This window comes from Phoxinus phoxinus (assembly GCF_949152265.1).
Source record: "Phoxinus phoxinus genome assembly, chromosome: 13".
NCBI classification, from domain to species: domain Eukaryota; kingdom Metazoa; phylum Chordata; class Actinopteri; order Cypriniformes; family Leuciscidae; genus Phoxinus; species Phoxinus phoxinus.
In genome coordinates this window covers 31,052,200-31,070,597 of record NC_136888.1, presented here as the reverse complement: position 1 = coordinate 31,070,597, position 18,398 = coordinate 31,052,200, and the positions used below count along the sequence as shown (strand labels likewise).

Sequence of the window (18,398 nt, the reverse complement as noted above, 5' to 3'; positions counted from 1 at the left end):
CATTGTGTTCACACGCTCAACATACATGTCTCTGATTGGCCATTGTGTTCACACGCTCAACATACATGTCTCTGATTGGCCATTGTGTTCACACGCTCAACATATAGGTCTCTGATTGGCCATTGTGTTCACGCGCTCAACATATATGTCTATGATTGGCCATTGTGTTCACGTGCTCAACATACATGTCTCTGATTGGTCATTGTGTTCACGCGCTCAACATATAGGTCTCTGATTGGCCATTGTGTTCACGCGCTCAACATATATGTCTCTGATTGGCCATTCTGTTCACGCGCTGAACATATAGGCCTATAACTCTGATTGGCCATTGTTCACGTGCTCACCATATATGTATGTGTCTGTGATTGGCTACAATAAATCAACAATGACATCTTTGACGCTCTTCACTGAGCGTTTACACAGATACACACAGAGGCATTTAAAAGCAGGCATCTATCAGCGAATACGTAATATATCCGCTAATTGACGGATCCGCTGATAGACGCTGCTTTCAAACGCTCCCATGTGTATCTGCAAGCGCTCGATGAAGAGCGTCAAAGACAACATGTTTGACAACATTTCAGTACGACTTGGTACCGAAGTCGGTCCTTTTGACAACTCTAACTCATACAATACTTTATTTCTGCACATAATGAATCAAACATATTGATGACTCATGTTACAATAAACAGATTTCAGTCCAATCAAATGATATCACAATGAGATTATGAGAATGTCCCTTCCCCCAATCCCACCTGTCTCCAAGTTAGCTAGCTAGCTCAACTTCCTGTTTAAATATGAAATATATATTTACAATGAATGAATAACAACATATTTTTGTCTGTTTCTCACACAACGCTACTGTATGGCTTCAAAAGTCTTATACATTTGTCCATTGTTCAATGGAAGAAAGTCAAACAAGTTTGGAATGACACGAGGGTGAGTGAATGATGACAGATATTCTGAGTGACCCGCCCCTTAAAAAGTGCTAATGTGTGTAACACACAAAAGCGTATCCCTTTGTTCACTGGCTGACAAGAGTTGACCGCTTACACTGATCACATTGTTGTATTCCCTCGTTCCTTCACTTTCTCCAGCTCAGCCACACAATTCCTCACACACAGTCACAGCCAGTGAGGAAATCCGATGCAACACTGGCTTCACACATTACACAATTGTCCATTCAGCTGGAGACAGAGACAGTGGGGCACAACGAGACACACACACACAATCTTTCACTACACCACACATTACGACACACAAACCGCTGTGTGTAACATTAACCCTTTGCCGGTCCAGCAATTCAGTTTGCTTAGGTTACACAACCCATACAAACACAGCGCCCAAGTGCAACGTCCAAGTGCTTTGCGATGCCAACTCTCACTCATTCACTCTCCCTCTCTCTGAATGCTGGGTAATAATCCAGGGGCCTTTCAATGATGAGTAAGCCAATCTGCCCGACTGCAAAGTCATAGGGAACAGAAGTGCTGGCACAGTGTTAAAACACAGCCAGGCCAAGATTGGTCACCTACACACACACACCATGTAAAATCCCTCAAGGGTTTCATAGTCTGGGGAGCAGAGATGCTTTTTCCACACAAAAAAAAAAAAACAGGCAGAGCAGAGCAGAACAAAACACAGGCTTGAGGAAAATACTGCAAATATGTTACAGCACGCTCTGTTTTGAACAGGCAAATTGTCCTTTTGACATTGTGCATTGTGAAAAGAACAAAATAGATTACTCTTTATACAAATTAGAGCTGCATGATTAACCGTTAAAAGATTGTGGTCTCGATTCAAACACCCACGCAATCTCATTCCTAAATGACAATGAGTCGCCGCCTGTTTATCCCAGACGTCCTGTGATAAAAGTTTATAGTTTGGATATAAACACTGATGTCTACGGTAGTGATCAAAACAGACCAAATCAGCTTTTGAAAGTAAGTTGGCGCTTCAAATAACGGTTGTGTTGATTACATAGTTACACCAGTAGGTGGCGACAACAAGTGACTGTTAGAAAACGTGTCATTGAATCATTCATTCAAAGAATTTGTTAAAAAATTTTTTATATATAATTCATTTAAGTTAATTAAACATTTTTAAATAGACTGTAGCAATTAACATTTTGTCAGAACCTCTAGTAAATTACTTTATTTTGATTATAGTTTGTGTTCAGAATCATGATCTCTGTTTGAAACAAAAAACAAAAAATCATGATTCTCAATTTATCCAGAATCCTTAAGGATTTTTTATTTTTTTTTACATAAACTTTTATTCTTAAGAGCAATTATTTAGTAGTTAGATTAATCACATCTAACATAAACGTTTGTAATATATATATATATATATACACACTATGTACATACACACATTATATATTTACAAACTTCTAGATGTGACTAATAGCGATTTTTTTTTCAGGAATACAAAATATATAACTACGGTATATAAATATAAAGTAAAATTTTGCTAACTTTTTTCTTAAGTTATAAAACAAACAGTAGCAATTAAGGATTTTTATTCATAAGAATATTTTGTAAATCAAGCTCCAAGTCTCTAGTTCAGCAAAAATCTGTGGCATTTTATTTGATCTCTGACTGCACTGTGATTGCTTAAAAATTAACAACACACCTTTCCTCAAAAATCCCAGTTTTGACTGCTTGAGTAACCCGACCAGCCTGACACGTCAAGATTTGCTCAACCAATGAGTGAGTTCGGGACGGGGCGATCCATTTACCCAACCAAAGGCAGACAGGGGAACTGTTTGGGGGAAACCATTCAAAACTTCCCAAATTGATAATTTTTGCTACGTTAGTGTGGTACGAGTCATCTGAGCACTTCTTTAAATCAGATGCACAGTCTGTCAACCTAAACTAACATTTCTGCTTATGAGACACTTCTTCCACAAGAAATAGTGTCTCAATATGTATCTTATGTTAACATGGCTCTCTGCTGCACTGTATTACACAACCTCAAGCAACCTTCCTTGATCTCTCAACCACAGTTCAAAGTCCTTTCTGTGAAGAAAACATTCAAGAAAAAAACACCGTCACACCTTTTTATTGAAACAGCTCGATCAGCTGATCTGTCGAGATCTGTCAAAAGCAGACACAAGCGCTGACCGCGAGTACAGTGAAAGCCCGACAGCACCTGCTGTGCTCTTACATGGAAGCAGACCCAGGCTGATGGATCTATAGTCACCTCTCACCTGCACATCTCTGCAAACGCCAGGAAATTGAGTTTCTTCATCTTCTTCTCGCTGAGCCAATAACCCACTCGTCTGCCTCTCAGGAAAGTCTGCATTTCAGCTGCTGATGGCCAGATGTGACCGTACTGCCACTCCAGTGAAAACAGGAAACAGGAGTCGTCTTATACGAGCCTGCGAAACCAAAGACACCAGAGATTATTATCAGAGCCTGAAATTATGAAACTGTGAAGTGTGTTAAAACCAATAACTGACACTGAAATGTAGAATCGCAAAAAACGAATCGGTCCAATATCAATGCTCAAGTTGGACTGTAGATCTCCACGGCTGTGACGCAAACCCAATGAACCGCCGGGCTAAACTGAATGTTTGGGTGTCACAAGCACTTCGGTTTGGAATGTTAGTGAGTCTCAATGTTCTATTTAGAACATCCAATTCAAAACATCACGGGATGCAAAGGAAATCTAAGGTTTTAATTTACGACAAATGTATGCATTACAGAAGTACAAGAATTTGTTTTGATCATTCAATTCGAAAATCTGATCAATTATGAGTGCGAAAGCTTGAATATTAGACATCATACTTCAGTGTTAAGATTGGATCTGAACATCTGCTGCATTATATGTGAATTCAAAAGGTTTGCCTCGAACATTCAAAGCGTTGTATGCCAGTGTGAAAGCTCACTTTAAAAGCCCACTGAAGTGCCTTGGAACATGCATTTATTCAATGTGTTGACGTAATTTCCACTGAAGCAGGAAGAGAGGGCGGGACATAGAGCAGGCTCCTCCCCTTTTTAAAAATAGCCAAAACCGTTTCATCTGTATCACAGCTTGGCCAGAGCCGTTGAGCTCAGTAAAGCCACAGTTTCCTCCTAATCTCCTCCATATCGCTTTAAAATATAGCATTCTGTGCACAATTCAAATGGGTCCGATATACGTTTTCTGGTCAGCGCCGACTCGCACATATATGACCCGCTCTGTGCTCTCGTGTCTCTGGACCGGTCCGCCCCAATGGAATTCATATTTACACTGTCTGAATCATTCCCTATCCCCTATATAGTGCACTTTGTGCCATTCACCATTTAGAAAATAGTAAATGTGTGAACCTCAGCTATAGCAGGAGGCGGAGCTTCAGATTCTAGAGAGCATTTGATTGGACAGAAAATCTGATGTGAAGCTGAAGTGCAGAGTTATGTTAGCAAAATAATTGATCCATATCAGCAGAAGAGAGAGACTAAGTTTTGAATGCTTATATCTTCTAGATGCGAATTTTGCCATTGTTTCGGAGCACACTAGCTTATAGATAACAGTAAGGTTAAAATATTCATAGTAAAATCGCAAACACTCGATTTAATGGGGACTTTAAACATTCTCTGACAATTTCAAAACATCATTGTTGAGCCTTTAGAGTTTAAACATTAGATGTAAAAATACGATGCATAACAAGTCCGTTTGATAAGAACATTTTATAAACATGCGACTTAACTTTCTATAAAACATTCAGTGTTATAGGCGAGTTTGATGCATCTTTTGCGACTTTAACTTTATTTTGATTAACAGAATGATTTTTTTTTTTAATTAAAGGGATAGTTCACTTTGAAATTAAATGTTGGTATGTTTTATCTTACCTGAAGTGCATCCTAGATGTAGTTGTCTTTGTCTCCGCAGTAGTTTCAATTTTGATATTTTTAGGTCAAACCGTTCTTGTCTGTCAATCATATAATGCAGGTATAAAGGCACTGTCTCCAAAAGCATGCAGAGAAAAGTCCAAATTAAAAAATTCCCCATCGTAAGTGCACATTGATGGCCTAAGACACGAAACAAGCGGTTTGTGTGATAAAACAAACAGTTTTTATATCGTTTTTATCTCTTTTACACAACGACATCCAAGTGATCTGTTTACACCGGATTTCTTCCCCGGAAACTAATCTAACCGCCTTCGATTGGACGTTGCATTTTTAAACTCAGCAGAAGTGCCTTTGATTGACCTGAACAATGAAGCGAGTAGTGTGTCAAGATAGAAGGCTTACAAATTGGGAATAAGTGAAAACTCAACACTCCCGGATGAGTTCGCGCGAGCTTAAGGTGCGTGCACACTACAAGCGACACGTTACCATTCATTTCAATGGGGAGCGGGCGTTTTCCGGCGACACGCGCGATCGTGGCCGTTGGCGACCTGATGGGGCGTATCTGGCGACGCGACAAAGTTGAGATGTGTTTAACTTTATGCAAATGAAGAGCGACTTTCGGGAGCGACAACCAATAGGAGTGAAGTCAGTGGAGCGCGCGTGATCATCCGTCACTCTCTGACAGAGGCAAGTTGAACGAGAAGCTAATTTTAGCCGTCAGAAACTGTGCTATAAGTTGTGATATATTTCGGTGTGCATACAGTGGTGTTCACAGTACTGACTCAGAGCCGGATTGGTTTCGTGGACCCATATAGACCGGTATTTGCCCGTTTGTTGCAATTAAATAGCCGCGATGGCAAAAACCACTCACAGTTTCTCGTTCATCTTTAATATTATGCATGTTATTTACTGATTCCATTTATATTTCTAATTTTCCTTCCAAAATGTTTGTTTGTAGTGGCAAGAAAACGGATTTGTTGCCTACAACAAGGAGAAACATCCGTGAATGTCACTCACAAACATTACTGGGCAACCAGTAGCGGGAACGCCCACTAGCGACCTCACCGCTAGCCACTGGCGACCTGCAGCGACAAAGTCGCTTGTAGTGTGCACGCACCTTTAGGCCATCAATGTGCACTTACAATGGGGAATTTTTTAATTTGGACTTTTCTCTGCATGCTTTTGGAGACAGTACCTTTATACCTGCATTATATGATTGACAGACAAGAACGGTTTGACCTAAAAATATCAAAATTGAAACTACTGCGGAGACAAAGACAACTACATCTTGGATGCACTTCAGGCCAAAATTTTATTTCAAAGTGAACTATCCCTTTAACAAAGAATTAATCATACGCGGCATGCCAGTTTGAAAATTCTATCCGAACATTCAGTTCAGAGCTTCTATTTCTATAAATAAATAAAAAATAAAATAAAAAGAATGCAAGTTTTAAACGCTTATTCGAATAATCGATCCGTAACATGCGAGTCTGGGCGAAAGATTCGAACATTTGATGAATCACACACCAGGTGAACCGTGAATCAAACATTTGATGCTTCGCAGAAGAACCGAAAGTTTCCGCTCGTTAGAAAGCACCGAGATGCCCACATATGCTGTCCAGGAAGGGGGCTCACTAGAATTTGAAACACAGCCAATGTGTCCCTTCTGGCTTAAGACTTACTTTCACTGTATCAGAATATAAATACAGTTGATTCCACCCATTAAACATATTCTGTTCATTTTTGAAAACATATAAACGGCATGTAGGATCCCGTTGGACTCGTGGAATCGGCCATAAACATCCCATTCAGCAGCCGCGCAAACAAGCTAGCACAGTACGTACTTTCACATTCAGCTCATCTCAAGTCTCACTGATGGGTGTGAGAAAGCTTCAACTCTTGTTTTCTCCCCGGCGGACACACTGAAAGAGCAGATGCAGCAAAGTACATACCTGTCTAGCGCATGTTTTCGGACTCCGGTTAGATAGCAGTTAGCTAGCTGGAGGGCAGTCTGGTCTCCATGACTCGTGTTGATGTCTGTCTGTCGCTGAGACTGAGAATTAAAGGCGCTCGGGAGATGATCAGATGAAGCAAACGCGTTCTGCTCTCAGTCCAGACACCTAGAGAGCGAGCACTGCCTCCTCCTGAGGTGGGGCTGGGCTCAGTTCAGTCCAGCAGCAGCTAGCGAGCGTGTGTGTGTGTGTGTTGCTCCCAAAGCATGACAGGAGGTTTGTATAGGCTGAGGCTCAGCGCCTGAATCCAATGTGGCCGCGAGGGGGCGCCAGTGCAACACAATCTCTTTTGTTGAGAACTTCATAAACTAAAAACAAGGTAATAAATTCAAACTACTCGACGTAAAGTTTTTTTTAATGCTTTCGCGCGATGGAAAATACTTGTTTTTAACATATCTTACATAAAATATGACCGCTGTAAATCAGGCTTTATAAACAACAGGTGTTCCTGTATCTCTTGTATACAGAATATTTCTATATTTCTTGGTAATGTTTGATTTTAAGCTCCTAAAATAGATGATTTATGGCCGACTAAAAAAATCTTTCTGACACCAAACATTTAAAGGTAAATGGTGTGTATATAAGACATGTATGTTTGTATAAATAATGCAATCATTAAAAAAAATATGTACAAAAAAGAATAAATGTACTATCATGATGTATCATTTTTATACGTGTAATTTAAAAATATAATATATTTTTTAGCTTTCTTTGCATTGCAACGAGCAACTGATTCTGTATGATTTTTATTTTATTTTTTAAATATGACTGAATTGAGTTTCTGTGGGATTCATCCATTTATACTTTAATTAGCATTTTGTCATTATCAGTAACCCATTGAATAGTTCAGTAAATCCTGCTCACACGTGCTTTAAATAAACAGAAGAGAGAAAAGAGCAATGATACACCAGGCAGCAGATGTTTAATGCTTGTATGTTTGTACAGCTAACATTTCATTGAAGCACTGAGTTGAACTGGTAGACAAAAATAAAGGCGCCACAAGACAAACACAGAAAAACCCATTATGTACAACATAAAAAATATATAACTTCCATAATCTTTGGGACTATATGTACAAAGTTTTAAAAATATATATTTACAAACACAAAGCATATTCATGAGAATTTGAGCATAAAAAAACAGAAGTGCTTCTGACAGCAATGCACAGGTCATATGAACACCGGTTCCTCAGCGTCTGCCGGCGGGGCTGGCGAGGAGACCCAGGATGGTGGACAGACAGTGGAGTTTCTCTTTGACCAGCTCTGGTAACTTCTCATTCTCTTTATACCTGAGAGGACACAGATAGTGTGACAATTCAGAACAGGAGCGCTTCCAGCATGCAAACAAAAACAGACTAATTTCATGGTTTTAAGAAATGTCCCTGGCCTTATTATGCAATTATGAAACTGTTATATACATTGCAAATACAGTCATTGTTCTTAAATCTTTTTCTTTTGCCATGACAAGCTTTACCTGGTGATTCGTCCATCAGGGGAAGTAAAAGTGATGCAAGAGACGCCAACTTGGACCATCAGCTGGGATCCGTCATTAAACTGAACCCATACCTCACCACTTGTAAGCTAAAAAAAAACAAAAATAAATGTATAAATAAACTGAGTTCAATGCCAATACTGTAAATATATAAGCAAACTTATTAATATTTTAAGTTTGTAGATATATAATTTCTAAATATGTAGTTTATATTGTATTTATATGCATAGTGGTATAATATGTATAATACAGGGTTATTATCGATAAACTCAAACCATTAAAAAAAAAAAATTTCATTACTTAAATAAACATTAACTGAAATCAAATAAAATATTAAAAAACTTAAACTGTTTCTAAGTACTAAAATGGAATTAATTAATTAAAACTACATAGACATAATATAGACAAACTTTAATATTAAAATGAAAACAGAAAATATAAAAAATAAATCTAATTCAAAATATTAACAAAAACTCTAATAGTATATCAATGATAATAAATTACACTATAATGACAAGGATAATAAATATATAAAAGTAAATAAATAAATTATATTAATAATGATACAAATGATAATAATAAACAAATAAATAAATATAAATACAGTACCACTCAAAAGGTTGCAGACAATATGAAAATGTATACTTTTTGAAAGCAAAGAACTGTGTATGCATATGTATATATTAATTTAACAATAATTAAATTAATCTTTATATCGCTAAATTATCCAGTCAAACACTTTACCTGAGAGGCCCAGCCAATGTTCGGCACAAAAATGGACTTGAGCACCTTCCCTGTGTTAATGGTGCGTTCATCTTTGCCTGATTGAGGTGAGCTGCCTTTAGCCACACTTGCTGTGGTGAAGTCTGATCCCGTGTAGGAAATCATCTAGGCATGAAGAAGACAAATGAGTTACTGTTAATGGAAATTTCACTTCAGTACTCTGAAATAAATAGATGTGCTTGGAGATGATATGCATGACTTACTGACGGTGTGATGTGTGGTGGCTGGGGCGGACTCACACACACCTGAGCCACCTCTGCAGGAGCTGCTGGGCCGGAGCCAGAGGAACACTGAGGCTGAGGGGCTGGGAAAACTGGATTGGTGGGTCTCCTGGTGGAGCATAAGACAACCAGTGTGAGACACCTCATGTATGAGGGTGTTTTCAGACGTTTATATTGTTTGCTTTGTTCCAAAACAGGGACTTCACTGCATTTTCATCTTGGTCCAGTTCGCACCAATCAATGCAAGTCACATGTGAGTAAAGCTGTCCTCCTATTGGTCAGAGTTTCCTCTGTGTCATCCATGAAGATGGATTGAAAAGTTTACTCTGTGAGCTTATTGTGGCCAATCAGAGTGTGGTTTGTGTGGCCATCAGACCAGAGTGGGCTCGAGGAAAGGAGGGAATTAGAGAGACTGAATCTTTGGATGAGTCGTTTAATTGAATGAATGAATGAATGAATGAATGAATGAATGAATGAATGAATGAATAAGGAACCTTGAAAATAGCATAATAGGGGTACTTTAAAATGTATGTGTGTGTACTGTATATATATATATATAAAGGCTTTGTTGGGACAGCATTCTTGCAATGCACAGACAAAAGCAACACAACATTTTAAGATGAAGAGGTGCTTTTTAACTGTGATAACTAATATGCTCACTCACAGAATCAGACACTACTGCTTTTTAAAGAACACATTTCCTGTTATGAATTATGAGACCGCTTGGTTCATTGGTCTGTTGGGTCGGATTGCTTTCTCACCTCAACCGAACCACCCAAATTCATTTTCAATCAGGCCGAGACCACCTCGTTCAGGTGCTCTTGAATCGATTGTTTTGGTGCGGATCCGAGCGCGATTGCCATATTCATATATATTCATATATATATAAATGCACCAGGTTCCGAAAGTTTTAGTTAGCTGGTGAAGGTTGACGGTATAAACTCAAGCCTCACCTGCCGATAGTGATGGGAAAGAATTGAGTGTTTTTAGCGCTCCGCTGCTCCTCAGCAATAATCGCCACTTCCAAAGACAGACACATTCGATGCCCCTAAAAAAAAAACACAAACAACCTTGGTCAGCAAATAACTGTAGCAAGCAGCACAACCAGATGTCTGAGAGTCCTAAAATAAATATGAAAGCTTTAAACGTGCACCAATCAAAATGCAGAATTTCACACTGAAACATGCAACCGCAGAAGTAATGCATTACCTCCTCAGAGAGCTCCATGTAGACTCTGCACTCAGGACTCAGTCCGCTCAGCCCAACATCACCCTTCATCGTATACGTTTTCCCGCTCTTCTCCACCAAACGCACCTGTTCACTTGTCTTATGGGTTTTTGCACCTAATGGACGAAAAAAAAAGATTGCTTAAACCTAAACCGGATACACTGCACTACACAGTTCATTCTGCGTAGATGATCTGTGCCGCTCACCATCGTAGAAGCACACCTCCAGGTCTGCATTAGGAGTGTTCTCCATCAACATGCACTTGGCAAACTTTGTGTACAATGTGACTTTGGGGGTCTTCGATTTCACCAACAGCACAAACTTTGTGGCATACTGATATTTCTTCCAGTATTTTTCTGCAGGGTAACAGAGTCAAATAACTATGAATATTACAAACACATATTGCTTTCAAAAGCTGTCTCGTCAAGTCTTGAATAAGTCATTGTACCTGGTAAATCCTCATAGCTGCAGATGAGAATGTCTTCAGGTGGTGAGGGCGGGTGGTCCAGCACAGGGAAACCTTTACCTTCATTGGGCTGGTACACTGTAACCTAAAAACACAGTAAAAAATACAAGAGCATGGGATTAGAGATTGACAGATGTTAATAATGGACCCTTTTCACATTTCCGGGGTTCTCAGAAGCAGAAGTTGTTATAGTTGGGTAAACGGGAGATAACAGCAAGTATAATTTTTGTCTTTCTATTTGCTCCAATCGCAAAAGAAAAAATATGGGATTGAGTTTGCATGACTTTCCAAAAGAGGGAAAAAATATTAAGCGATTGATTACGTTGTTCAGAAGAGAGAAAGACATACAAATTTTCAATTTGCAGCCTTTGTATTAGAAACACCCTCGCAGCAGCATTCGTTTTTGTCATTTACTGACAAGGTAATATAACACAATATAAAGTGTTCTCAATGTGTATAAAAAAAAAATTTTTATGAAAAACTTTACTAAATGTTTTCTTGCAATGTTGATAACTGTGGAAATGCATCAGTCTGTAAAAAGGGGCCATTGCTTCCCAACCAATAGAGGTAAACTAAACACACTATTGACACCAAATAATCATTTAATAAAAAAACATGCATTAGAGCTGCACGATTCTGGATAAATTGAGAATCATGTTTTTTGGAACAGAAATCATGATTCTCCGACCATTCTGATCAGACAACTAAACAAAATAACATGTAATTTGCTAGAAGTTCTGAATTGCTGCAGTTCATTTTAAATGTTTAAAACAAGATCAGTCCATCTCTAATGTTAATCTCCTTTTTGAAAATGTTTGATACATCCTGTAACTTCCACACATTAATTAATTACACTATATTACATGAATTATTGATTTTCTAGTCCCTCACCATGGATCCGTCACAGGATATCCTAAGTACTTCTTTGACTCTCTCCTGAGATCCTTGTCCTTTCAGCAGCTCCATACACACCTCTCCAGACTCCAGGATACTAACCTAAAGACATACACATCGTTGTCACAATATGTTGTTTAAATGACCAATTCTAACTTATAAGTTCTCTCCAGTGCTCCACCTCAAAGTAAACTGGACACACACACATATGTACATATACACAAACAAAAGCTGCTTTGAAACTGTGTATTGTGAAAAGCACTATACTGATAAATTTGAGTTGTACCCATTATATGAGACAAAAGGCTTCACTCACCACAGCATTTTTGGTCTTTTGTCTGATGGGCTTGAGTCTGGCAGCACAGAGCGGAGGGAAGCTCTTCGTAGGACACAACTTCTCTTTCTTCTCTGTGTTTGCTTTGCCTTTGGAAAGGGGTGGACCCAGAAACTGCAGATCTGAGTAGCCCTGAGGTTCTGGCATGTGTCCTGATCCAAACCCATCTTCCCTGCAGGGCCCTGGATTGTTGCGGGAGAAAACGTTGGGTTGCTGCTGAGAATGAAGGCCGCTGGGTTTGTCGCTGCAGGAGGTTTGTGTCCCGATGGGCCCTCGTCCAGAGTGAAAACTCCCACCGCTGCTGTGACTGCTTAGGTCTGCTGGTCTCTTGAACAGTCCTAAAAGTGAAAATGTTTTAAGGTTTAAAATGGTTCAATATGCAAAGCTTTAAAAATAAGTCATATTAAAGTGATAATTCAAGTCTTGTATTTGTATTCAAGTCTTCTGAAGCTAAATTATAGCTTTGAGTGAATGCAGCACTCTATCGTTTCTCATTCAAATCTATTATATGGCTTTAGAAAACTTGGAAGATAGTGCACGAGTTGCATAGACTACTTTAGGGGTTTATAGGGGTTTTTATCCTTTCTGAAAATGTTGGCAGTGTGAATCACCATACAATCTCATTGTGCTAAATGAGAAGCTTGGACATTCTACAGAATATTTCAATATCTTTTTTTTTCTTCATATGTCACGTGCAGGGTAAACGATGACAGAATTATAACTTTTTGCTGAAATATTTATTCTAAAAATATAACAAAAAATTCAGCTGGGAATGATACCATCATTGCTGAACCAGGCCTGTGTTTGAGAATCAGGCATCTGTGGTCTCATTGAATGGGTGGATGTAGAAAAAGATGATCCCGGACTGAGGAAATAGGGGAACATAAAAACAGTAATTATAAAATAGATAGTGTAATAATGCTGAAATGCAAACATGATTTGCACGTCTCTTACTTTGCAGGCTGTTTTACGGGTGGAGAGGGAAGGCGCCCATGCTCAGAGTAGCCATGGTGAACGTTTCTGTAACTGGAGGTTGGTGGAAATGACCGTCCGGACCCTGGAAGCATCTCTTCTGAGTGGCATCTCTCTAGCTCCGCCTCCTGTGGAGTGTGGCTAAACCCAGCACCGGATCGATCTGATGAATGAGCCCGTCTCAAGTAGCGAGAGTGAGGCCTTCTGCTGTCAGCACCCAGGGGAACTCTCTCAATACCCATCCTGGACAAATCATCTTGAAAATGTGGCTGCCAATCTTGCCCACTCTTAAAACTGGAGCTGGTGGAGTGATGGGAGTGGCTGGGGATCGGCGCCATGCGATTGGGTAAGGGCTGTCCAATCATCTTCCTTGTTCTCCTCTGTAGCCGGCTACTATTGCTGCTGCTATTAGTGGCGTTGGAGGCTGTGGAAATGGTGGCTATACCACTGTCTATGGACCCTCCGTCACTGCTCCCAGAGTCTTTGCTTACGGTGGGCCCGGTTTGAGTCATAAAAGGGTGGTCCAGCACCGCGGAGAGACTGGGCCTGATTGCGGGGTTCTTCTGCAACAGCTGCTGAATCAGGTCCTGCGCTTCTGCTGATATGTGAGAGGGCATCTGATATTCTCCCAGAACCACCTTATTGAGGGTGTGTTTCACAGTGTCCGTGTCAAAGGGAGGTCTGCCCGTGAGAAAGGCGTAGAACATGCAGCCCAGCGACCACACGTCGGACTCCAGGCCGTGAGCGCTGCGTGTAGCCACCTCAGGAGAAATGTAGTTCGGTGTGCCACACATGGTGAAGTGCTTCTCGCTGGGAAGTTTGAGTTGCGTTGCCAAACCAAAGTCTCCGATTTTAATGTTCATGCTGGTGGTGAGCAGGAGATTAGATAAGGTCAGATCCCTGTGCATGATCCCATGAGTGTGGAGGTACAGCATTCCCTTTACGATCTGATGCATGAAGTGCCTCGCTGTTGATAACAAACAAAAACCAAAGGCTGAAAACGGTGTTGATTTTAAAACAGAATTACATAAAGTAACGTTTTTTTAACATTAAACCCTGTAGTGCATAAATGTGAAGAACTAACCCTCCTCCTCTGTAAAAGGTTGTTTCCTCTCCTTCAGGTAGCGGCTCATCTCCCCATTGTGACACATCTCCAGAACCAGGTACACATAATTACTGTCCTCAAAGTAATTGTACAGCTTGGGAGAGGGAAATAAAAGGACTGATCAATACTTACTTTTTGAATACATGCCATTCAGGATAACAGTTTCCTTCAAGTAACATTGCAAATGCACAATTATGTCATTTTACACAAAAGCTCCATCATTCATGCACTCGCTGAGTATATATCTATACATCACATTGCTGCTAGAAACAAACATTAATGCAAATATCTGTATTATTACTCTATAATCTTCCATTATCAACTACTGGTAATCAGTTTGTCTTCTCATGTCTACTAATGCAGTCCGGGCTTCCACACTTTTTGTCCAAATAATTTCTATGACTTGTTCATGACCTTCACAATTATTTTTATTAAACAGGAGAGAAAATGTTATTATCAGTGTGCAAATGTCTTCAATAAGACCCTGACAAAAACAAATCTCTCTCTAACCTACTTCTCAATGCATTAATAAGACTAAAACAACTACAAATCAGGGCATTTATTATTTATTATTATTATTTACTTTTATTCAACCCCTTTTTTGATCCCAAATGTCTTGTAAAACCTACATGAGGTAGCTTAATTTTGAAAGTGTGATTTCTAGACCTGGAAAATAAAGTAAATTAATAAAATCATATGGTCTTTTTTATTATGAATATAAATTGTTCTAGTAATGCCAAGCTCTAAAATATTTTATTGGCTAAAAATAGTAATAAAAAAAATCTTTATCCTTTTTCAGTAAAACACATATGACTGGAATATTAATATAAATGTACGGTTTAAACGAGTGGGAAGTGAACCTTGAAGAACATTCAGCTCTTAAAACTTCAGCAATCCTGAAATTTAAATACCATTCAAACACTTCACTGTTGTGGCCAATGAAACACCCTAAGCAAAACAAAACTTTTATTTCCCCCATAAATATTTCCACTATTCTTCTGTGGCATTTTAAGATTTTAATAACCAGTATACAAAGTATACAAATCTTTTTCTCCATTTAAAAGTAAAATATTCATTCTAATCTAACATGAGCACCAGTTGATCTGCAGCAGTCAGGTCTGTGATGAGGGTTTGGGACTCACCTCAAGAACTGACGGATGCTTTAACCGACACTGAATCTCCACCTCATTAATGACTCTCTGCACCATGCCAGCTTTGTGCATGGCTTTCTTGTCAATCTGCAAGTACACATGGGAGACCGACCGTGAACGGTTTTGAACAGATGCTGCACAACCACTCCCCTGGCTGCCACTATGAGCAATTAAACAGAAAAGCATGTTCTTACCATTTTGATTGCCACTTCCAAGCCTGTGTTTACAGATTTTGCTCTGTAGACACACGCAAAAGAGCCTTTACCCAACAAGGTGAGAACCTTGAAGTCCTGAAGCATAAAACAAGGAATTGTTTGAATTAGACGGGAGAATAACACAAATATAGAATGAGATCATTTCAAGAGCCTGTCCCATGAGATCGATCTCGTCCCTTTGAGACTTTCCCTAAAGTCCGAGTGACATCCCTATGAAAGCCTGTTTCCACCACAGAATAAAAAAATTATAGTAAGAGCCGAGGCAATTGTTGCTTTTTATCAGACAATTTTGACTTTTTTTTTAATCAAAATTGCAAAAAATATCTCTCAGTTTGGACTTTTTCTCTCTCACAATCGCAAGGTATAAACTTGTAATTGCAAGTTTACATCTCGCATTTCTGACTTTTTCAGGAATATTGAGTGCCCATCACACAATTCAGTTTTTTTTCCACCACGGAATATCAAAATAAAATATATATAATTGGTATCTCACAATTCAGACTGATTTTTTCTCAGAATTCTGAGTTTATAATCTCTTTTTCCAAGAATTTTGAATTTACATCTCACAATTCAGTTTTTTTTCCACCACGGAATATCAAAATAAAAATATATAATTTGTATCTCACAATTCAGAATAAGAAGACTTATTTTTTCTCAGAAATCTGAGTTTACAATCTCTCATTTTTGAAGAATTTTTAATTTACATCTCACAATTCAGTTTTTTCCCACCACAGAATAGCAAAATAAATAAAATAGGAAATTTTTCATCTCACAATTCAGGCTTTTTCTTCACAACCGTGAGACAAATTGTGTGTTTACATCTCATAATTCTGACTTTTTTCCTCAGAATTGTAAGGTTTACATCTCTTATTTCCTAAGAATTTCGAGTTTTACCTCTCACAATTCTGTTTTTCCCACCACACAATTGCAAAATTAAAAAAAAACAATAGGCTACTTAATTTCTTGTGTACATCTCACAACTCTTTCTGAATTTTTTGTAGCCTACATCTCACAATTTTTCTTTTTTTTTTTCACTACGGAATAGCAAAATAAAAAGATGTATCTCACAATTCAGACTTTATTGCAGGTAAACATCTAGTAAGACTTCTTCTCAGAATTGTGAGTTTATATCTCCCAATTCTGAAGCTTCCATAAAAATATCCTACCTCGATTCTAAGATCCACAGATGATGCCAAAATTCTGTCCTCATGTGGATCTTTTCCTTTAGTAGTTAAATTAACCAGGAATGAATGAATCACTTCCAACATGTTTCATAAAGTGTTTCGACCACGGATCAAGCTAAAAAAAACACACACAAAAGCAGCCCGTTGCGCCCACTGTGTGTGTGATCTTTGTTGACGCGTCACTAGTTACCTGCATCTGACAGTGACATCTGTTCATCACTCTCGCGCTCTCCTCCCGCGACTCTACCTGACACTGACGCTACCGCACGTCGCCTAGCAACAGTCTCCATGCTCATAATTCCCAAAACACCTTTGTTGCACTAAAAATGAACCGCAGATGGATGAACAGAAGGCGCGATCTAGACGGTAGTAATAACCGTTTCCGAAAAAATCTGGAAATCAAATGTTATTGACTGAAGTTTTGTCACTGTTTATTTCACATTGCGTTTCGCCAAACTAGAAAGAACAAAAGCGAAACAAACCAAAGTAAAAAAAACAAAAAAAAAACAAAGGGATAGTATTAGCTGGTTTTGGGAGCTTAAAATGTACACACAACCTCCAAACAAACTACAGTAGTCTGTCGGGATGAATGGCTCTCGCGACCGCGCTACTTACCTCAATTTTTTCTCCGATTGAGACGCTCATTTTCACTTCATAATCTCTTCAATCCGACGATTCGGTGATTGAATTATTTTCCCGTGAATGTGATGTGTTTTGATTTGAGCATGACGTATAAAAATGCATTTAATCGATATATTTGTATTCCCCTCCAAAATGTTTGCCTTTCCTCCATTTTGAAAAGTCCGCCCGTTAGAGCGCGTAATGACGTGTCGACGTCGCTGTGCAAATTGACCAATAGGTGATCAGCTTACAAGCACAACACAGAACGACCATATAGACTGTCAAAATAAAAGTCCTAATTTAAGGACTTAAACTACGTTGACGATATGAAGTTTTTAGTCCCTGGATGTGGATACATTTAAGGATTTCATAAAATAATTCCATTTAATGGTAGTATGGTCTTGTTTGTGATCGCAACACTGGCTTTTCTATAATTAATAACATAAATATAGCATTGGCTCTTTTTGGATAGTTCACAACTGTGTTCAGTCAAGGATTCTCAAACCTTTTTTTGACCCCATTTGACCTAAAATATTTACTATAAGATTTTACGTTAAAACATTTCAATAGCTTAACAACGCATAATGGTCACATGGCATGCAGGTAAACAAATACCGGTATATTTCAATCTTTTTCACTGTGTTTTGTGTATATTTTTATTTTGAAATGATGTATTATTATTTTTTTATGATTTAATTATTATCTTTTCAACAACTCACTAACCCCAGTTTATGTTAAGATATTGTACATATTTTGTGACTAATGAATTACTCCAATGAGTAATACAAATTGAGCAAACATCCCTTTTCGAAAAAAAAAATCTTCAGTTTAAAAAAGACTGGAAGTTTGTAAATGAAGAAAACTATTTGTATATCCTTTGATACTTACTT

The 18,398-nt window shown here is 38.6% G+C and overlaps 2 protein-coding genes across 3 annotated transcripts in view; both read right to left on the bottom strand.

Annotated features, from left to right (window-relative positions):
* itpk1b (inositol-tetrakisphosphate 1-kinase b) overlaps positions 1–7,107 on the bottom strand; it is a 53,589-nt gene extending 46,482 nt beyond the window's left edge. For both annotated transcript variants that reach the window (XR_013800064.1, XM_079633384.1), the window contains exons 1-2: positions 6,785–7,107; positions 3,209–3,379 (exon numbers count right to left, since the gene is read on the bottom strand). Coding sequence is in view for 1 of the 2 variants with exons in the window: in XM_079633384.1 (XP_079489510.1) it covers positions 3,209–3,303 (95 nt within the window). In the remaining variant the exon portion in view is untranslated. The remainder of the gene's footprint in view (positions 1–3,208; positions 3,380–6,784) is intronic.
* A 441-nt stretch (positions 7,108–7,548) lies between these two features.
* Positions 7,549–17,752, bottom strand: plk4 (polo-like kinase 4). The gene is made up of 16 exons (XM_079633447.1): positions 17,503–17,752; positions 15,683–15,778; positions 15,480–15,575; positions 14,317–14,431; positions 13,215–14,199; positions 13,040–13,125; positions 12,243–12,598; positions 11,924–12,028; positions 11,015–11,117; positions 10,773–10,922; positions 10,549–10,682; positions 10,293–10,387; positions 9,322–9,448; positions 9,080–9,223; positions 8,318–8,424; positions 7,549–8,132 (listed from the first exon to the last, which is right to left on the bottom strand). Exons 1-16 carry the CDS (start codon positions 17,530–17,532, stop codon positions 8,033–8,035), a joined length of 2,829 nt encoding a protein of 942 aa, XP_079489573.1. The 5' UTR covers positions 17,533–17,752; the 3' UTR covers positions 7,549–8,032.
* Positions 17,753–18,398: the final 646 nt, after the last annotated feature.